This window comes from Thunnus albacares, chromosome 17 (genome assembly GCF_914725855.1).
Source record: "Thunnus albacares chromosome 17, fThuAlb1.1, whole genome shotgun sequence".
In the NCBI taxonomy this organism is placed as follows: Eukaryota; Metazoa; Chordata; class Actinopteri; order Scombriformes; family Scombridae; genus Thunnus; species Thunnus albacares.
Genome location: NC_058122.1, coordinates 5,672,496 through 5,695,676, shown reverse-complemented (window position 1 = coordinate 5,695,676; position 23,181 = coordinate 5,672,496). Strand labels below are relative to the sequence as shown.

Here is a 23,181-nt window from a genome sequence, read left to right as displayed (position 1 = left end):
TATGTTTTATGTGAACAAGTACACATTTTGGCCTTATGGTTGGCTTGATGCAGTAGAGAAAAGGTTAGGGAGTTCTAAAAACATTAGGGATCATCCTCTGGGGACCATGAATGCCCAAAGCAAATCTCATCTTGGCCTGGAACAAAATGTTTGCTTGGTATTTTTGCCACACTAGCAGCTTAGCTGTAAGGATGACAATTTAATTCTGTTGGTCAGTTGGTCTACTACTTTGGTCCAGATTGAAATATCTTTACAACCATTGGATGGATTACCATGAAAGTTTTTGTCAACATTCATGTTCCCCAGAGGATGAATCCTAATATGTTTGGTGATCCTCTGACTTTTCATCCAGCATAATCATGAGGATGACATTTGTGGTTTTGAATGAAATATACAGTATATAAGAAATATAAATACATGTATGGTCAAAAAATTTGGCACAGACATTCATGTTCCCTTCAGGATAAATTATAACAACTGACTTCTCCTTTATTGCCATCATCAGGTTAAAAAATTACTTGTTTATGACCAAATATGCAGACCTACTGACAGACTTGTTTAGTGCTTATTAGCAAATTCTACACTAAGATGGTAAACATATTAAACATTACACCTTCTAAACATCAGCATGTTAACAATGTCATTGTGAACATTTTACAGTTGCATTCTGACATTAGCTATTTAGCTCAAAGTAGTGCTATGCATACATACATCCTCACAGACTACATACATACTGCTAGCATGACTGTAGATTCTTGTTTGAATTATATCATGACCAACTAGCTACACATGTACCAACCAAGTTTCTGCTAAAGTGCAACATCGATCATTTTTTAACCATGTCACTCTTTGGAAGGCTTTAACTCAGGCAGAAGTGGTTGGTGGGAAGAGAGGAGGAACATCACTGATAGACTGTTAACACTATTGAGACTAATCTCCATCTGGGACCCACATGAGACACACAAACATTTGCTTCTGGATTTTTAGTCCCCGCCCCCAACTCACTCACTGTCATTTTACATCTGAGCTTGTTTGCCTGGAGAAATGCTAAACACAATGAAGTCCAAGTGCAGACAGAGACGCCACTTCCAATTCCCGTATACTTAACACACTGGGACAGCGAGACGGCGTGACGACACCCACACAGACAGACGAGCACACTCGCAGGCAAAGAGAGACTTACAGGGGTCCATAACACACCCCGGGGACAGTCACATGGCTCAGTGATCAATAGAGACCATGTGTCTGCTGTACAAAGATCTTTCTCTGCCTGTCCCTCTGTTTGTCTCTCTATCTGTTTTCACTCTGTCCTTCCTTTCCCACAGATGCTCTTTTCCTGGCTCTGTCATTCTCTTGTCTTGTTTATCATTTAGTTTCCTTCTCTCTTCCATCATCATCACAACACAATTTATGCTCTCTACAGGGCTCCTCCTTGACTTTCCTTTATTCCTGCCAGCTCTTCGTTGAATGATTCTCTTTCCCTCCCTGTTTTTCTCTGATCTTCAATTAGGAGATCTTTATCATCAGTATCTAATTTTACTCCTCCCCATGTGACCTTGAACAAAGACTTCTTCACATCGAATAAAATACAAAACACTTAACAATCTCATATGTACTCTACCATTACATATAATTAACTAAAAAAGTATGATGTGAAAGTTGCAAAATGTTAAAAACACATTGTCACAGCATTTGTTGGATGATAACTCTGTTATTTTAATTTCACGTGTATTTGGTGATATTCAACATGAGGTCTAAATTTATGCAAGCTTCCCAATTTTCAGCTTTATTAGCTACAGTGCAGTAATAAGGAATAGTGTCTCCAACCCAAAATTCTAACTTTGTGTGTGATAGCCGAATAATTGACAGTAAATCTGGGCCAGTATGTACTAAACCCAGAATAGGATTGCTGATCCTGCATTACTCAGTAATTCATTCATAAGGATGTGAAAGGAGGAATTTCTGCTAAGACAGCACTCCTGTTCTAAGACGCCTGATATTTTATGGATACTGGTCTTAATCTTATAGTCCTATATCTCATCTTGGTCCTGAGCCAAAGGTATTTATGTTTTTTGTTCTCTATGGAACAACAAACATGAGGTATTGTAAGTAACGTTTTCATCATTTCGCCATTTTTTGTTGCTACTAGTGTACAAAAAATGTACATTTGCAAAGGGCAGAAGCCTTTGAGACAGCTGTACAAAACAATTATTGTCATCAACGGTGCTCCGACTTACTGTATAGCAAGACTATAGGCAAAATTCATCAGAGGTAATTGAAGAGGTGATTTAAGAGGTGATTATACTGCAGATTAGCAAGGAGTCTTTTATAATGATACATTATAAAAGTATCTAACTGTTGTTAGTGTTCACAAGACTAAGAGTCTACAGCCATGCTAGCGGCTCTATTAGCTAATGTCAGCATGCTAACATGTTCATAATGACAATGCTAACAAGCCGATGTTTGGCAAGTATAGTGTTTATCATGTTCACTATCTTAATTTATTAGTGTGTTAGCGTAATAACATTTGAAAATTAGCACTAACCGCAAAGTACAGCTGAGACTGATGGGAATGTCATTAGTTTTGCAGGAATTTGGTCATAAACCAAAGTATTGATAATACTTGTGTGTATGTATTGTATAATTAAAAGCCTAGTAGTGAAATAATCCAGTGCTTCTTCACAAAATAACAACAACTACACATTTGTGCTGGAGGGATTATAAACAGGTTGGAGATCACACATACATTTTTTGGGATTGTCCACAACTGAAGTCATACTGGGAAGGGACTCATACAGAAATACTTACCATTTTGAACACTGATTTACCATTAGACCAACTGTATTATATTATAGGAGCAATCCCTAATGGAGCTATGGAAAAGAGAAAGGCTTACTTGCTGCATATCCTTTTATTGATGGCAAAAAATGATAACTTTATCTTGGCACCAACCACTGCCACCCACCCTACTTCAATGACAAGACAAGTTAATGAAAGTGTACTCAATGGAAAAAATAACTGCAAAACTCCATGTTAAGACAGACATGTTTTTAAATTGATGGGCTCCTGTAATTTCTTATTTTAGATTACCAGTGTGATAAGGTGCTGTGCTGACTTAATTGTGAATTTGGCCAAAACTAACATCTGTTTCTTTTAAGGTATTTTTTGAGACTCCTCTATGTGTGGTTGCACATAATGCCATGATTTATCATTTTTATGTTTGTTTGCCAAACTGTGAATAGTTCTCCTTTTTTAAAAAAAAAATTCTGACAAAGCAGTGATGTATAATTCAAATGTGAATAAGTATAAATAAACATTTTGTTAAAAAAAATAACAACTACAAACAACTATTAACCTTTTTAAGGCTGCACTACAGGGGAAACTAACTAAGTAAGATGTATAAGAGATAAGAGGGTTGCGTGGTCAAATACAATGCAAAATATCCCAACATCCACCAGCTAGATTGCCATATTGTCTCTTATGAATATTCATGGTCTCCAGAGGAGGATTTCAAATTATCCTGGTGGCCACCTGACCTTTCATCTTTTGCTATCTCAAAAACAAATAGTTGGAATCCCATTAACTCAGCTGTGTTTGGATGTGAAGTAGGACATTGCTGGAGGAAAAAACATGTGATCTCCTCTTTTATCTGTACTGTCGGCGCTACTCAACATCACACACGTACAATACAGTACAACCACAGACATGATCTTAAAACGATGAACAAGGGGTCAACTGCTGCCTTTGGGTTCTCCCTGCAATGGGGAGAGCAGAGTGCATAACACTTGCAAAGACATATACAAACATTCATAGAGATTTAAGCAATTAAGCTCTTAGGCTACATGTATGTGGGGTGTAAAATGCCAGTGGACAAACTGATAAGTGCAGTGAGTGAGTTAAGGGCCGAATTAAGTCACACACTGATGCATATGTACTTCTATGTTTACTGCTACTACTCATTAGAAGTGTAACGCAAAGCTACTAACTGTATTTATATCTATTTATTTCACAATAATAATGTAATCGCATTTAAACCAAAAGTGGGGCCTATACTGGATGTTGTTAGAAACCATCTGTGCTGCTTGATAAAAATATGCAAAATAACCTTTATACCGTAATATCTTAACCATGTACCAATATTAACAAAATAATAAAATATGACTCATATTTTAACCCCACTTTCAAAAAATGAAAGATAGTAAGTTTATGGTCCAGGTGGACATGAATAGTTGGAATACAGCAGGAAGATTTAACATTTGGAAAATACAAGTCAGAACTACATTTGGCCATAGTGCATGACTTTTTAAAACTGAAGGTTGTGTATATAATGGCAGAAGGTCCAGACAAATTTATCTGATCTCAAGTGTCTATTGTTTAAAAAAAGAGTGAAAGCTCCTAAAAACAAATGGACCATATGTCATTACTTTTGTTTTAAGACGGTTGTACACGCAGTGAGAGGAGGGTTTAAGTGTCTGTGGAAAAAAAGAAAATGGAGGCTGCTCTATCTATCTTTCTTTTTTCATTCTTTAGGCAAGCATTTGTCACTTTTCATGTCAACAAGTGAGTGCAACACAGTGACTGTCTGAGAAAGAGTGAGAGTAAGCAGTACAGCATGTGTGTTTCCACTGACATAATTGAGTTATGACTAAGATGGGTGTGGTGTTTATGGCAAATTGTGACATTCAGGTGACAGGTCAGAGGGGAGGTATGTGGGGGGACGAATGTTACTGCTGTTTGTGTTTGTTCATATCTAAATGATGTATTTATATTCTTAAACATCCCTGCTACCCATGTCCATGTCATGCGTAGATGCCATGTACGTCACACGTCAAATTTACATCATACATCATTAAAGTTTTAGTATTAGAGTAATGAGATGGCCTACATTCATATTTACTAATATATAAAATACACTCACACATACACAGTGTAATCCAGTGGTGTTGATCGTGCAGCTTAGCTGCTGTATATCAATTTGAGAGGATCTCATTATAGTCAGATTAAGCGGCTCTGGTGCAGTGTAGACTTTGCCTCTGTCAGGACTAAACACAGCGAAAGGAAAGCCCTAAAATCCCGTAGAAACATCCATGTTTAGAGACAGAGACACCAAGAAGAAGAGAACAAGGGAGGAAGTGATTGAGAGGGAACAGTTTAACAGATGAGGTCATGTTTTCTGTGTTTTATGGCCTCAATTTAGAATGAAAAAAAAAAAATGCTGGTCATATCCAGACAGTTTAATTATTCATTTTTAATTAATTTTGTAAATGACATTGTGTGTGTTGTAACTGTGTTTTTGTTATGCTTCACTGTGCTGCTTTGTAGTGTGTGTTTGTAGTGTTGACTTTGTTTTGTTGGTTGTAACAATTGACTATGTAGCCTCTCTTGCTCTTGGAGCACAGACCTCAGGGCAGCCCTGTGATTACTACTGAACAGACAACCACCTCATCACACGCACACACACACACACACACACACACGTACACATACATGTACACAATGTAGAGATGAAGCTAACCCACCATCAGAGCACAGTTTCCACCCAAAAGCAACCAAATAACTGTCATTTACAGGCAAATTTCCACTCTGATAACACACATACACACACACACACACACACACACACACACACACACACATACACACACTGAATGGGCCGTACTCACAGCATGTGTTTTTTATTGTGAGCGCACACATGCAGACATGGGGTTGCCTAGTAATATGTTGCATTTGACAAACACATGCAAACAAAAAGAGACAACTACACACACACACACACACACACACATTCAGTAGAGTGTGTGTGTGTGTGTTTGTGTCAACACCTTCAGGACATTTTAGTCAAAGGGCATCATTATGAGCTTCCTTCACTGAAGGAGCCACATGTTTGTCATTGAGCAAAAAGGGAGGAAGAGGAGAAGATCATCAGAGCAGGGAGAGTAAAGTATACACTGAAGGATGAAAGAGAACAACAACACAGGTTGTATGTCATCGCCGTCTATAATGACCCGTACAGTATGAGCATTTTCTGATGTGGCGCCACTATCCACATGACTGCATTGTTTATCAACGCATTACAAAACGTACAAATGGAAGTTACATTACATAAATGATTCATATGACAGTTTCCTGATCTGATACGTCCGTGGTTAAAGTCTGGCTGGGTTTAGGCACAAAAACTACTTCAGGAAAGGATCATGATCACAGCTTGAAGTGATGCAAACAGCTGTTTAAGAATGTCAGTGATTAACTGATTATCAGTTCACCACCATTGATAATTTAACCAATCGAAAATATAGTAATCATCAGTGTAGAAGATGAGAGACGTGTATCAGGTTGTGTTACTTGGTGGTGCAATATGTCAATATGTTTCCCCCTATAGATAAATATGTGTAGATACTAGATTTACAAGCCATTGTATCGATGTATATTGGTCTGGAGTATCTCTCACAGCTACCATAACTCACTCAATTGTCAATCAATCAATCACTCCATTGTCCAGCAGTTTGGGTAGTCACAAAATAACTTTAATGTGTCATACAGAATACTTTGTTGATCAAAAATTATGGTTTTCATACCAAAAAACGTCTGTTTAATCCAACGTAACAGTAGGCTAATATTACCACAGGTGAGCCTATGTTTTGGAAATATTTCATTCTATTCTGTTTTCATATTGTATTGTAATATAGCTAGCTACTATGATGATTTAACAATATAGAATAGAGGCTCAAGATGTTTTTTTAATAGTTACACAGATTAAAAATGTCAAATGTCAGTGCATGTCAATATGCTTCACTATTCTGTGATATTCACATTTTCACACCTACTCTATTGACATTTCCCCCATTATTTACAGAACATGAATTATGTATACAGTAAGTTCTATATCAGTTGAAGCAAGTAGTTCCAATTTAACACATTACATGTTCTGCTCAATCAGTTGTTTCGTAGAAAGAAAACCAAAAGCAGCATGAAAATGAAAATGAGTTGTGGGCTGCGTGTTTGTGAACATTAAAGCAGCCTTTACTCTTTGAGGGAGATCATCAGGTAGGTGTTTGGACACTGGTTGGCTCTTATATGTGCATGTGGCTGTATCTAGGTTTGATAATAATAATAAATGGAAGCTACAAATTCACTTCAAGCATACATTCTGTAGAGAGTGGTTAAACTATGGACCAAAGACACATCCTATGGCCTATATAGTTATCCTATAGATACAGTATCTATGTGTATATATCTATGTTTCTCCCTGTAAGCTAAGCTAAGCTACTTGCTGCTGTGGTGGTAGCTTCTTATTTACAGTACAAACATGACAGTAAATAAGCGTATTTCCCAAAATGTCTAAAAATTCCTTTAAACTGAAATGTATTTATTTAATCAATTGCTCTAATAATGCACTGTGGTGCACTTTGGTCATTTTTTGATCATTGCCAGCTGTTGATTGTCCAATCATTGATTAAAGAAATTGCTTTTAAGTTTACATGCCAATCTCCCACACAACCACCCACCTCAAAGTCTCTGCTCATGACAGACAACAGTCATTATTTGCACGACCACAAGAGGTCATCGTCAGGTACACGTACGGTAAACATGCAGTAGTTTGTTTCAGACATTTGAACAAACAACAGCTGCTGGGGACAGAGGGGGGGGAGGTGGACGGAGAAGAAATGAAAACACTAAGGAGACAAAATCAAATGCAAATGCCAAAAGAAAACTGAGAGGAGTAAGACCGAAAGAGGAGAGGAGGCGGTGGAAGAAAAAATAAAAACTCTGGCTGTGTTGAGGAAAGAGAGATAGAAGTGACAAATTCATCATGAGTGTAGCAGTGATTGTGGCCGGGAATAAGCCGGCACTGGATTAGAAAACAGACTCAGAGCTGCAGGGTTTAACACAACAACAACAACAACAAACGACAACATCACCTCACCCTCTCATTTCTACATTCTCAATTTCTCTGTGCTCTGTTATTCATCCGTGGGCAATTGCATATCAATATCTCTTCTATCTGACTCTCCCTCCCTCCTTATCTCTCCCTTCTCTCCGTCCCTCTATTATAACCCAACAGCGTGGGCTTGAACTATTATGGAATATTGTGATTGCTCGCTACATTTAGACCGTGAGAGGAGGAGAGGGGGAGGTGAAATAGAGAGATACGGAGAGATGGAAAGACAAAGATAGAGATGGAGTAAGATATGAAAGAAAAAATGTGTAGGACCTTTCATGTAAAGCTATTAGCCATGAGGTGTTAATAAAGTGGAACAAGGTGTGTGTGTGTGTGTGTGTGTGTGTGCGTACGTGCATGTGCAGTGATCTGTCTGGTCTTGAAAAGCTGCAGTTACTGTAATCAGCGCCTATACAATAAAACGCCAAGGGGGAGATGAGAGGAGAGGAGAGAAAAAAGGAGGAGAAAAATGAGAGAAAAGGAGAGGAGAAGAGAGGACAGAAAAGGAGAGAAAAAGAGAGAAGAGAGGAGAGAAAACGAGAGAGGACAGAAAGTGGGAGAGGAGACGAGAAGAGAGAAAAGGAGAGGAGAGGAGAGGAGAGGAGAGGAGAGGGAACTGTTGTGTTCCAGTTTTACTTTGACCTCTGTCTGTCTGTCTGTCCCTCGTCTCCCTGATGACACCACACACATTATGTGAAGCTCCAGAAGGCCTTCTGATGCCTGGGACTGTCAGTGAGCTGTTTTCCCAGTGGCACACAGCCTCCCTGGGCATGACTCATAATGAATACCGACCCCCCCGCCCCTCACACACACACACACACCACTACTCCTTCTCCTCCCCCCCTTGTTCTACCAAGGGTCCTCTACTCACCCGTCAGTCTCCACTCCAGGCCTCTCTCCTCCTCCCCATCCTCTGCTGTTCTCATCTCACCCTCGTCTCCTCTTTCTAATCCTCTCGTCTTTCTTCCGGTCCCGCCGTGCTATCTCTCTCCTCCTGCTCCTGCGCTCCTTTTTTTTTTTCCTCCTTCTTCCTCCCCCCTCGCTCTTGTCTCGCTGCTCTCTCCATCATCCTCTTACTCCATCCCGGTTGGCCTGTAAACTCCCATTTCCTTTTTTTTTTTTCCTAGTTGCCTTTTCTGCTCCCCTCTCAGTCATCCTCTTACTCCCTTCCCGAGCAGTGCTGTGTTATCTCCCGCTTTCAGGCTGGAAATTGGCTCTGGAAAACAGCCAGCACTAGGTTACCCCCCCCCCCTCGCCCCCCTCACTCCTACCATCCCATACACACAACATACCAATAATTCAAACATGGCCTTGTACTGGTGCGTGTTCACAAACAAGCAACAACATTGTTACATATGTCAAGCTTCTCTAAGCGGCAGATAAAAGTGGCAGATTTATCACTTGAAATTCTTAGTCATTTTTGAAACAATGGAGTCTTTATTTTAGTAAGAGGTAGACAAAAGCAGGCTTCTCATTTCTAGCCGGCGGCTGACTGCTCAAATGACAACTGACGCTAGCAGATTTTATCCGCTGTAGCTAGCATGCCAAACATCAGCGACACAAGTTAGCTGAAAACACTGTGTTCGACTGACTTTTTTCATGGCTGTGTACATGATATCAGGCTAAAAAGCTAACGGCTAAAGCTACATGTCCCGGTAAAAAGTCAGTATCTTCACCAGTTGATAAAGGAAAATGTAAAATCTGACTTTTATTTCATTCTAAAAGAACCCCGGTGACTTTACAGAAGAAAAGGACATGCTAACAATTGTAGCTCATTTTAGATAAACACATCATTTAATTCATTCTTCACCCTTTTGCTCTTGTGTTTTTGGTTTCACAAAGGCTACAAAAAGACACCAGCGTCCCAACTCTTTAAATTCTCTCTTTCTTATTACAGCTGCACTTTGCCATGTAGAGAAATCCAAAACTTGACAGATACACGTGACACTGACAACGGTGGTCCCTGAACTATAAGAGCGTCAAATTCAGCAGAGAGGGACTCTCAAATCTGACTCCTAATATAGCTCATAAACCAGGCTGGCTGCACTGATTCAACACTAGATCACTGAGTCTCTCTCTCTCTCTGTGCATGTGTGTGTGTGTGCCTGCAAAAATGAGTGTGCTAGCCGCTGTGTATCTCTGATTATTGTGCAGATCAATTACCCAGCAGTAAATTACCCTGCCACTATACTCACATAATTATCAAAGACACAAACGACAGAGCCGTGTGTAGGTGTGTGAGTGTTAGCAAATGTGTGTGTGCCTTGGTAAGTCTCTGCATATTGATTCCTGAAGCATCAAATGAATCAAATATTTTATCACTACACCTTGGTAGTTGAGCAGGTAGTTAAACTTTAATAAAGTCAACAGTGCATGACTGACAAATTAGACGTTTTCCAAAATGATGAGGGTGTGGAGCTAATTCATATTATATTACCGTACATTACCTCAAACTTCCAACACTTTCTTCAGTTGTAAAAGTATAACACTTTCACCAACATATCATAAACAGGTAGATGATAGAGAATAGAGATTGACTGATCAATAAAATGATCAATAAAATGTCAGAAATTATAGTAAAAAGAACTCAAGGTGATGTCTTCAAAACGCTTGTTTTGTCAGAGCAATTTACTCTTAAATTTGAGAAGGTACAACCAGACTATGTTTTTGCAGTATTTTCTGATGATCAAACAATGGATTTATTGATTACTTGTTTGATAAAAGTAATTGTTTGGTAATATGCACCTCTAAATATGTACAAAACACTAAAGTGAAATGTTAAGGACTTTAAGGCAGTTCTTGCAATTTACTGCTCAAATAAAGTGCGGCAGTATTGTCCATAGCAGATTATATTATGCACCCCAGAAATTAATCTGCACTCCTATGCTGGAATATGACCTCGCCTGTTAGTTTAGTAATTTGAGTGTGAGTTATTTTAGTTGGTTTCTCACCTGAAGAACAGATATCTCTTGCTGCGGCACACCAGGCAATGTCTTCTTTAATATTATCTTTATAATGGCAGGGCTGCTGGGTATTTTTCAATTTCAAAAATAAGTTTCTCTTTTTCTTACAGAAGACGTTCTAACATACCAGACAGAAGAAATAGTGAAGGTACGGTGGCTGGGATGTTTCAGTCCAGAGAGCGAATGCTGCTATTTGATGCATGTCAACATGTTGTATCCTGATGCAGTGATGTCAATTCACAACCATGATGCAGGCTTACAAAGAAAACAACGGTTGTTCTGATGTTATATGTGTGTTGGCCTTAGGTGTCTTACTACCTGTGTGTATTGTGTGCTTTAGTGGTGCATATTACCAAACAATTAAAAAGATCAGATGATCACAAAGTAATAACCACACAGTCAGCACAAACACACGCTTCTGGGCAACATGACTTGCATTTTGTTCCCACACACATGGAGAGTCATTTGTGTTTTGCTGAAGGACATTTTGCCTCCAGGTATGACATGATATGAAGTGATACAGGGGTATAACATGTCATAATGTATTATTGTTGTTATTAGAAGAACAATTTAGTATTTCCATTTGCTTTCCCTTTTTTTTGTGCTTTCATTTGACGTAAAGCTTACATGGTGCTTATATAATGCTCACTGGGAATCAATAAGAACATATGAATGTCATGTTGTTAGTGTTGTTTTCTTTCTTCAGAAGCTTTTGTGAAGACAAGAGGGTGCAGATCATATAACAGCAAAATATGAGTGCAGGTGTATCGAGGAATCAAGGAACAATAATTGAGTGGAATATATTTTAATATAAAAATAACCCTCTAGGTTGGAAAAAAAAAGCATCTCAAAATAGCAAACGCAGGGTGTTAAAATTAACTGAAAATGTGAGAGAGTGAGTGAGAGAGTCAGAGAGAGAGAGATTTTGGGAGGGCTTTGATGTGCAAGATGGTGCATCCTTCTCAGGGTGTAAATGTCAGGTTTCTTACAGAGAACGCCCAGTGTGTGTGTGTGTGTGTGTGTGTTTGTGTATGATACTGCCCATCACACACACGCACACACACACACACACACACAGACACACACACACGCACACATAGTGAGGTCCTGGTATGGATCTATTCCAGTTGTCTACACACACACACACACACACACACACACACACACACACAAACACAGCTATTTCTGTCAGATTGCTGGGAAAAACAAGGACACAAATGGATAGATGGAGACCGAGGGAAGGAAGGAAGGAGGGAAGGAGGAGGAGACGGATGAATGAAAGAAGGAAAGAGAAAAGAGAAAAGGCGGGGATGATGGCAGAAGATGAGAAGAAGAGTTGAGATTAAAGCGTTCACTGATAAATTGGCTCAATGTTGATGTGCTATTGAAGCTGCAACATGTTGCATTTAAACATCAATTCATCATTACAGGAAGTGTTCTGAGACTTTATTTTAATTACAGTAAATGAAAACAACCACCGGGACGACTGACATTCTGACTGACGCTGATGTTTAAAAAAGCTGTACATACTGTAGCAACAGTAAAAAAAAAAAGAGAGCTTGTCAGGGTTCAGATCCTCTGATATGACGTCTCAACCTAAAAATATCAGAATCGGCCCTAAAATACCCAAATCAGTCAAAGTCTCAGAGGCTAAAAATGGGGTTAGATGGGAGGGATGGTGACGTTTGTGGAGGGATATTCTGAGAGGTGGGTGAGAAAGAGAGAGCAGGGGAAAGTTAGTAAGTGGGGAGGAAAGAGTATGTAAGGGAGATATTTATGATTTGATTATAGATTTCATTGCAATTCATCCAATAGTTGTTGCTGTAAGACATTTCAATCTAGACCGAAGGGGTGGACTGACCAACCGACCGACACTGCCATCCCTAGAGGCTTGACACTAGCCTGGATAGACACGAGAAAATGGAGCACGGAAGCAAGAAATACATACCGTGAATTCACAAATAAAACCAGTACTTAAATAATGGCTAGGATTGTGCACCTCACTACTGTTAAAAAACACATTGAGGAGGGAAGGAATTACCTGTACTCTTCAAAGCTTTCTAAATTCAATTCACTTCGCAGAAATACTGTTTTCATTCACAAATCATTTCCCATAGCTTCTGCTTTGTCGTTTCTTTTATTGATAGGATGTGTTGTGTCAACGAACAATACGCTCGCTTCCTACAGATGTTTCATACTAAAAGCCTATCAAGAAAGGGCCTTTTAATGTAAAACATCTGTGCAGGAAGTGTTGCATTTTATCAACAGTAGCTTAAAAGTGGTTAGTAGAAGTCCTTGTGAATGATTTGTGGATTTAAACAGCCTGTATCTACTATAAAAAGAGAGGGAGGGAGAGAAAACAAATGGGTCAAGAGTTTGATTTGCCTCTCTGAAATGTTGATGACACACCCTGATCTTTCTTTCTCTCTCCCTCGCACACACATAGACACACAAACACACACATCCATTACAGAGCAAGGAGATAGATTTACAATCACAGGAAGCCAATCCCACAGACACAGAACCACCAGTCCTCCCTGGTCTGAACCTGATCCAACAGACTGGAGACTAAGCCTACATACACCACTCTCTCTCTTTCTCTCTCTCTCTACCCCCATTGCCTTTATCTCTAACACTCTCCTCAAACTGTCATTTAATACTTACTGCAAACACAAAATGTTTCTAGATATCCGAGTATGTGCCGAGTACACACACACGCAGATAATTTAAACGTCTCGTTCAACAGTCGGTGTTGCTTTTATGCTTTCGTTGCCCCGATCTGAACAAAACTAGAGTCCCACTTGTTTCTTTAAATGTCTGTGGACACATTTTAAGAGCTACAGCGCTATTAGTTTGATGTTTTGTGTTGATACCTGCCACACGTGATGTAGGATGCTGCCAAAAATAGTCACTGTCCAATTGTGAACAATGATACGAACAGCAAAACATGTGGACAAAGCCTTTCTCTGGATAATTACTTTTACAGCCGCACTTGAAAAATTCTCATCGAGTGCTCATGTGGACACAAATGTGAGGGCAGAGTCTATAAATTCCTCAGCTGGCATGAAATGACATGCAATATGATATAAATTTAGGGATGCTGCAGGTTTAAGAAGTTGTCCTCATGTGTAGGATTTAATTATATAACGCTGCTTGTAAACGAGTGAGGCAAATTTGAATTCGCTAATGATAGTATTGTACTGTTTTAATGAATTGATTAAACCAAGCTCAACTGCTTGAAACAAACACCCCTTTCTCAGAAAAATTTGGACGGTAGTAAAAGAAACCGGAGAGCAGAGGGGAGAGAGAGAGAGAAGAGAGAGAGGAGAGTCCACTGGGGCATGTAATGAACTCATATCATGCAGTGTCAGCAGCAGCCCCCCCCCCCCCCTTAATTTACTGCTATAGATTAACCCTCAGAGAGAGTTACACCTCGCGTGAGACAGTTAAAAAGGAAAAAACAAAACAAAACAAGAGTGAGCAGGATGAAGGAGAGAACTGTCGAGGTACTTCAGGTACAGAACTCTCAGTTCTGTTTACCCTCCAATCAGCAAACAACCCTGAGCCTGTAATGTACTGCAAACCTCTTCTGATGGTTTGTCACATAACGAGATGTTTGACTCTTCTGAGGTCTCTAGACTCATCGGACTAACACGTGAAGCAAACTCTGAAAGTAGGTTTTCCTATATTTCACAAGTAAAGAGCACAAGTTAACAGATCTTTTTCATTTTGTACCGAATCACAGCTCAATTCAAAGTTATCTGAACTTGTGCTGAAGCATGAGACTGTCTTGTCCTAACAGCTTGTAAATCTTTATTTATGCCAAAGAATATGTTAGTGTTCCAGTTTTGAGTACTTTGCAGGCCTCTGTGGGCCTCAACATGAACAGAGAGAGATTTTAAAGAGCCTGCAATCCAAAGATGAGAGACTGACTTTCTCTTTTGAATTTGAAGCAGTGAAAGTTCGGGAAGCGAGCTTTTAAATTGATCCTGGGTTTAAAGAGCACACTCAAGATCTTTGAAACCAGGCACCCGACTGCTCTCTCTCAGTCTTTCCTCTCTTTTCTTTCTTTCATTCTCTCTCTCTCTCTGAATTGTCAACCTATTAAATGTCTCTTTGTATGTCACCTATTCACACATACTAACCAATGGAAAGCTTTGGACTGTCACTGACAGAGAGAAGGTGTGTGTGTGTGTGTGTGTATGTGTGTGTCAAGTGTGTGATCATCATAACGGAGCTGTCCCAGTTTTTTTTCTGTGCAGCGAGAGTGTACCGACGTGAGTGTACTAGTTTAGAAACTACATGTAGTGCGAGTGTGTGTGAATGAGACAAGGAGGGAGAAAGAGAGACTGGAGGGGCATGTGTGTGTGTGTGTGTGTGTGTGTGTGTGTGTGGTAGAATTACATGAAGAACAATAGCCTTATTGTACCTGTGTCTGCAGCTACTGTCTGTCTTATGTTGATAGTCCAGCTCTGCACTGAGCCTACTGGCCTGTTTCTCTGCATAACAAATCATTTATACTATTTCCGACAGATATTTTCTTCAACAATAATAGGTTTTTTTTTGTTTTTGTTTTTTCTAAGTGTTATATAAAAAATGCAGGCTTCTGTCCAATGCTAAACTTGAAACATGTTATACACATGTGAGCTTTACAGTGATGTAAGCATTGCAAGTTTCTCCTGCTGTATTTACATTAGGTATAACCAATGTGAGGCAATAAAAAAAATAACTTACACTTCAAGTATCATTTAGCATTTTAAAATGATTTTTTCTGTTCTGCTGGAATATATATTGAGAGGATAAAGCATATATACAGTACAATAATCAATTAATTGAAAGTTTTACAAAAATGCAAGCTAGCAAGACACCATTTATAAAAAAGTAAGCTAATATAATCATCATTTTCTGTGCATGTGGATGTAAAGGTAACATCATTTTTACTCCATTTATACCTGCGGGTACCATCTCCTGAGAAAATGAAGGCTCAATTTAAAGCCTCTTTCTATTGTCTTATTGCTATATATTAAATGTGGAATATTGCACAGGCAGATCTGAAGACACACTACTTATATCTGTGTACACTTGGTTTTAATTGTATTGAGTAGACTACCTGAATAACCTTGTCTTTTGATTTCTAGCGGGCTTTCTTCCCGTTAGCTACCGTAGCTAACGAGAAGAAAGCCCTCTAGGAATCAGTTAGCTAAGCTAGCAGCCCTACAGCCATAGAATACTGGATCAGTATCCAGTCAGGCTCATCTATATGTTCATATGAAAATCAACAGACACTGACACCAACCCCTGCTGTAGTTACTTGTTTGTGCAAAGCAATAACGTTACTCAATCTACTACTATGCACTACACATCATTACAATAGCTGTTCCCAAATTCAATATTCAATTGTGACCTCTTCAGTGAATACGCTTCTGTCTTCTCTCTTATTTCCAAAGTGGTGTTGATCATTTTTTCAGAAGTCATCCTTCACAAAAAATGATTTAGAGATGAATGTCTATTTGTGGCAGCAGTTTCCTTGACCTGGCATGTTTGTTGACATGTCCACAGGCTCTACGTAGCTAATTTGCACATCGAGATCAAATCACAGTGCGGGCACAATTTAGAAAACAAGAACACATTTTAATACCGGGTGTAAATGTGGCCTTTCAGTCGGCTATCTTTTGTGTTGCTATCAGTCGGAAGCGCAAGATTAATGTCAACGGTCAACCGAGTCTTCCTCAACTCTCGGTCTTGTTTATTGATTTTTTTGATTTTAGGCCGATTCACAAAGGAAATTAAAGAAAGCAGGCTGACGAAACTATAAAAAGATAGTAAAGGTCAACAAGAGATTAAGTTTTTATATTGTATTAACTCAAAAAGCCTGCCAATGCATGGTGAGATTTCTTTCCTGATATTTTACAATAATGTTCCATCTTTGTGCAAGCTAAGTCAACTAAAAGAACTAGTTAATAATGAAAAAGCAACTCAGAGCCCAGATATACTATTACACTGAGTTGAACAACGAGTTTCCCTTTTGCTACCCACACTGCACCATCCCCCTTATGTTGGCACCTGGCCCTGCAACCATAGAAGCATGCAGAGGGGGCCCGGAGTTCACCCACTGGGATGGGGGTGAAGAGGGAAGGAGAGAAGAAAGAACTGGGAAAGAGATGATACAGTCAAAGATAAAAGTCTCAAGATCAAGAGTGATTAGGGTATAAGCATGTGAAAGGGAATATCTCATCAAATCCCTCAAGGGTTGAGGAGGAGGTCTGGGTGATTGGGAGAGGAGAGGAGGGGAGGTAGGTTAGCAGCGGGATGAGACTCAAACTGGAAAAGGCATATGAGGCGAGCAAAGGGAAGGAGAGCAGGATGAGGGAGGCATGCAGAGAGATCAGGAGGGGAAGAGAGGGATGAAAAGGATGGGTGATGGATGCAGAGATGAAAAGGATGGACCGGAGGGAGAGAAGGTAGGGGGCCAGGAACGGCAGAATGGGATGAAGGGAAAGATGAGAAGGGATGAGAGGGGACAGTGGAATGAGAGCGGAGGGAAGAGACAAAAAGAGGGATGAGAGGAGGAGAGCAGAGACTGATGACAAGCGATTAAGAAAAGGAAAAGAAAGGGAAAAAGATACGGAATGTATGATAGCCAGTGGGCCAGTAGGTCTGCTGTGCTAATCTGTATTGTCAGACTATGGTGTAATCCCATGCTAACACACACACGCACACACACACACACACACAGCGCCGGGCTAAAGTGTCTGGCTGGATCCCGTGGTGCTGAATTGGAATAACTGTCGATGCTCCAGAAATTTCCTGGCCGGCACTGCTTGCTTGTTGCCATGGCGATGGCTCCAGGAACAAGGAGCGAGAGGAAGAGCAAGAGAGAGAGAGAGAAAGAGAGTAAGAGTAGGAAAGTGTGGAAAGATAAGCTAGGTAGAGGGGGAGGGATGGAAAAAAAAAAAAGTGAAAGAAAACTGAAACCAGAACCAGGCGGGGCCACAGCGGGTTTGGCACCAACTCACCACACACACACACACACACACATATATATATATGTATATATACGCATGCATGCACACTTGCCATACGCACAAGCGTTCAGAGCCAAACCACATGTTCTGCATGTGTTGAACAGCTGCATACAACCAGCCCATTAGCCAGAACATACAAACAACACTGCTCATTGGCTCAGGGACGCCACTATTTCTCCTCCATTGGCTGACGCGCTGAACACACACCTACTGCATCAGAGGGATCAAAGCAGACGACTTAACTGAACACGGATGTCGGTACAACATACTATGTAAACACACACATGCTGCACAGTGCTCATGTCTGCTCACATTGTTGAAACTCACCCTTTTACATTCATACTAAATGTCGACTTTAAGTTTCAATGCTGCTCAAAGCAACCACAAAATCCATTTTCTATGTTTGTGAACCAGTATGTTGTGTGTTGCATGATTATTGCATATAAAAATGAAAGTTTTCTTCTCTTTCTGCAGTCTGTGTTATGAATTTAACCTAATTATTATGGTGGCCCCAAAGGACAAAGCACATAGAAGAGTGAAAGCATAGATATTAAGGGAATCCAGAAATGCAACAAATGCTCAAAAAACACATACAAAAAGGTAAAACACAAGCAACAACAAAAATACTGGCGAGGACTGTTATCATGGCATTTTATTATGCTATTTGGAAATTTGCTCATGACGCTTTCACCCTGCAGCCGAGTGAGAATGGCCCAGATCCAGAGATGACTGGCTGGTCAATGTATGTGGTCATTCTGGAGGAAACAGTCTTTATCTCAACAAGCCTTTTGGTAATTTACCACTGGCGCTGATGTCTGTAGTATTGATATATGATATAATTCCTTTTAGAACATAAATTTTGGTCTCAGAGATGATATATAATATTAGTTGCTGCCACATTTGCTAATCTGAAGATAAAATTAACAGAACAGCGCTGCATCTGTGGACTTCAATAAAAATCATCCACTATATATGAATGAAAATAACTCCTGAGTTGAACTTGCCAAGTGTAGCGATTAGCTTTGTAGCATTTTTCTTGTTGCATATGTTTTCCCCTTTTATATGTGTATTGATATTTGTAGCATTTCTTGATTTGGAGCATGTTTTTCTTACTGTTTGTGCTTTCACTCTTGCGTGTGCTTTGTCCTCAGGGGCCACCGTAGATTACGCTTTGATCTTGGGCTCACTCGTCTGTAGATGCTCACACATGCATTTAAAGGGACTTGTATGGACAAATGCATGTACAAACACATGAGCACACATACGCAGACCTATTCGCAGTCCCAGAAGCAATCATGAGACACACACACTAAGCTGCAGTCACATGCACAAGCACACACACATACTCATAACCCACAAACACATGCGCTTTTCTGGGGCAGAATGGAGGGACAGATGTTGGACCATCATTTTGGCTCATCTGGATAAAAGGTGTACTATTTAAAACTGGTCTGGGACCTATGTTTCTTTTTTTAACCCCCCTCCCTCCCTCTCTCCCGTCTTTCCACTGTAAAGGTTGAAATACAGTGCACTAGGAATAAGGAAAGCAGGCAGCTGTTGCTTTGGTGGAATCTTCTAGAATCCCTCTTTTCCTGTTGTCAGCTCGGGCCGTCCAGATCCTGGCCCGGTTCAACATGACTAATCACCCTCACCAGCTCCCTGACAGCAACACACTGCCAGCCAGACTGATTCATTGGGCATGCAGAGACGGAAGGGGGAGCAGGGGGCAGGAGAAAGAGGGAGGCAGAATGAGATGTAGAGAGAAAAAATATGGAGGTAGGCACTGCAAGTGACAGGCTATCCGGAAATTTATGGTCTGTGCAAACACACTGATGCAAATTTAACCAGTCCCTGAAACATATGTGCCAACATCCACATTTGTCTTTTTGGCCAGTCTTTACATTTACTGCATGACGTGACCCATCAGAATTCAGCACAGGGAAGCAAATGATGTCTATCTTGGTCTTTTACTGTGATGGTACAACCAATGACTCAGCACAGGATGCAGTTTCATATTTTTTCACACATTGAGGTGTAAACATTTGCAATTCGCACCCTGCTTTTTACTTGCTCTCTTGCACTTTCCACTTGTTATCGGACTTTGACCTGCATTATTAATCAAAGTCAACCTCATCTAGTTTTACTGGAATAAATGGCTTCATATATTTGGTTCTTATTGAATTAAAGTAGAGTCTACAATCATGCTAGGGGTTCTGTGACGCTGTAGGCAAAAAGTGGTGCTTTGAACTAAATGCTAATGTCGGCATGCTAACATAACATGCTAGCGATGACAATGTAAAATGCTGAAGTTTAGCAGGTATAATGTTTGTCAAATGAAAAAGAAAGCTGTTAGAGTTGAGATATTTCAGTTTGAACTAAACCAACACTGCCATCCCTAGAGTCAAGCTGCTAGCATGGCTAAAAATAATTACTTTTCCCAGCAGTATATGTGAAATGTAGTGGGGCCATGCTTACTAATAGAAGAATAAATGACTAAGGTAGATGTAAACATAAATCCTATTTTTGGCTCTGCAAACAGCATCACAGATGTCAAGAGCAGAAGGTCAAACACTTCTTATTCCAAAAGAATAATGGAAAACTGCAAGTTATTGTTGGGAAGAAAAAGAGAGAAAGACGTAAACAGAGGACATATAGATCTGTCTGTTGTATAAAGAAAAACATGTAAATAGACCTTTAACATGTGTGTCTGTTTGTGTCTGTTCTCCATACATGTGTGTTTAAGTGTTGTGTTGCTGGTTCTTGTGTACCGGCATATTCATGGTGCCTGTGTGTGTGTGTGTGTGTGTGTGTGTGTGTGTGTGTGATAGATCACATGTCTTGCCATGAGGTCTGTGGTGACTTAGCAGACAAACAGAGATGTTTCAGTTTAGAGAGACAGAACTGTGACACATCAAAAACACCAAGGGCAAGATTTGTCGTTTTATCTTCCACCTCGTTCATTTGTTTCTTTTCTTATTTTTCCTTTCTCTCTTTTCCTGCCGTTCTTTCTTCCGTTAGGGAGGATAGAGCTCACACTCACTTAATATCCTTTAGTTTTCCCAGCTGCTCTGAGGATTGGGTTCAGATGGTCTGAAAGTCTTCCAGTCACAAGTTCACTGATCATCTCTAACCATCAGCCTAAACGCATATTTTTGAAGAGTTCAAGCTTCCTGGAAAATAAATCTGACCCAGATATCTTCCTCCAGATCAGCGGGAGAGGTGTCCTCACAGCCAAAGAGACTACACAAGGAAAGGCTGAAATATTTATGAGTTAGATGAAGGGGAGGCCTTCATCGCCAGCTCCAGATCCTGCTTTGAACATTGCAATTATTTACTATCGGTGGGCACTTGTTCACCTTCACAGATCTGATAACGAAACACAGGTGATACAGATGTAACGTTAACATCCAATGATGTACATAACACCGCAGTTTACTGCTAAAAAGTGATGCTAGGAGCAGTCTAATTCTCTGGTTTAAATTATTTTTAGTATATTGTAAACGCACAAATAAAATCACCTTTGCACCATGTATTAATTTATTTCAGAAAAAGAGGGAAAGTGACAAAGTGAGGCAGTAAAACTTGCTCTTCTCTTTCTTCAACAGCAATAGAGGACATTTCATTCAATAATCATGCAATCCTGAGGCCATATTCAGACCAAATCAGGTGGTGCGGTGAAAACGCCAGTCCTCTCATTCATTTGAATGGGGTTAGTGCATTTATGGCTGCAGCAGCGCCACACTGGCCTGCGTCGAGAAAGTTGATCCAGAGTCAACTTCTGGAGAAACGCAAGCCAACGTCATGCTTCAGTGGCCAATCACAACCGGCGATCAGACTGATCAGAGCTGTAAACTCTCCCATGAGGGAGTATAAAGATGTCACCAGGAGGAGGGGAGGACGTTTCTCTTTGTCTGATAACGTCTAAAGTAAAGTTAGACTTTGCTGTCGGCTTCCTGATTCATTTCAAAACAGACGAGAAAAAGAGAAAGAGAGCTGAGAGCGCCCGTGAGAGAGAGAGAGAGAGAGAGAGAGAGAGAGCAGCTGTGGTCGAGTGAGCAAGAGAGTGAATGAGGAGAGGAAGTGGTGGTAGCCAGAAAGCCGGTGAATCAGATCAGTAAAAAGTTATCTGATTGTTTCACAGCGATTAAGAATAAAGGTTTCACAAATCTGAAACTGTGTTTTAATGACTCTCTGGAGTCTCCTTGGTAATCTAGTCCAGATATGACAAGTCTAAGTAAGAAATAACAATGAAATCGCCTTTTTTCTTTTCTCATAAGCAAAATAAAGGTTTCACAAATCTGAAAGTGGGTTTAAATAGTGTTAAGGCTTTAACTATGATGTCTAACACTTTTTCATGAGTGTAAGACGGAGAATAAAACAGAGAATCAGCTGCTGAATATCATTATTTATTGTTATGTTTCCCTTTGATCTCTCAAGCAACTGTCTTCAACTGTGTCAATGATCAAACCAAACAATCAGGGGTCAATGGTCATGTTCAGTATTCAAAGTGACCAATCAAAGGAGCAGACTGTCTATTCCTCAAAAGTCAACTTGATGAGCGAGCTAGCGTTAAGCAGTTTCAAACGAAATTTTAAAATTTTTATGTGCAGTGTTATATTGCTGTAACAGGACCATTATTCTAATTAGGACCCAGTAATTTTGAAATTTCTGTAATATTGTCTGTTTTGTCAGTTGTGTAAAAACCTGAGTGAATACTTTTATATTACATACTTAACTATTAAAATTCTACAAAAATACAAATAATCATATTTGAGAAGCTGGGACCAGTGTATTTTTGCTTAGAAAATGTCTTACATAATAATCAAAATTGTTTATCAAGCAAGTAATCATTTCAGCTCTTGTTTCCTGCAACACACAGTCGATTTCTTTTCTTCTTTTCATCCTAATCAGACCAACCGGTTGGAAGTCCGTGGGAGACATCACCTCCCTCCCGCAATCACTTGAATTTAGATATTTTTGCCATCATCCAATTTCGTAACAAAATCCAAACCAAAACCCTTTTCAGTTGCTTTTTTCACACCACTAATGTATCTTTGCTTGAGAGGTTTATTTTTATACTCTTGCCAACCCTGTGGAGCTGCTCACTGGACAAAAGCAAAGCTCTAATTTTATTAGGTATTCCATTGTAATAATAGGTCTACATATGATTTATGGGGCAGTGTGTAAAATGGTCATGTACAGCAAGCCTTTTCCTGGATAAATCAAGGCTGCACTGTAGAAAATGAAATTGCCA

At 39.8% G+C, this 23,181-nt stretch overlaps 1 protein-coding gene across 9 annotated transcripts in view; it reads right to left on the bottom strand.

Moving 5' to 3' along the window:
• caskin1 (CASK interacting protein 1) overlaps nt 1–23,181 on the bottom strand; it is a 115,587-nt gene that overhangs the window by 79,333 nt on the left and 13,073 nt on the right. The window contains exon 1 of one of the 9 annotated variants that reach the window (XM_044331380.1): nt 8,811–9,176. The exons of the other annotated variants lie outside the window; for them this stretch is intronic. Coding sequence (XP_044187315.1) covers nt 8,811–8,865 — 55 coding nt within the window. The 5' untranslated portion in view covers nt 8,866–9,176. Of the gene's footprint in view, nt 1–8,810; nt 9,177–23,181 lie in introns of those variants that run through there. 9 annotated transcript variants of the gene reach the window in all.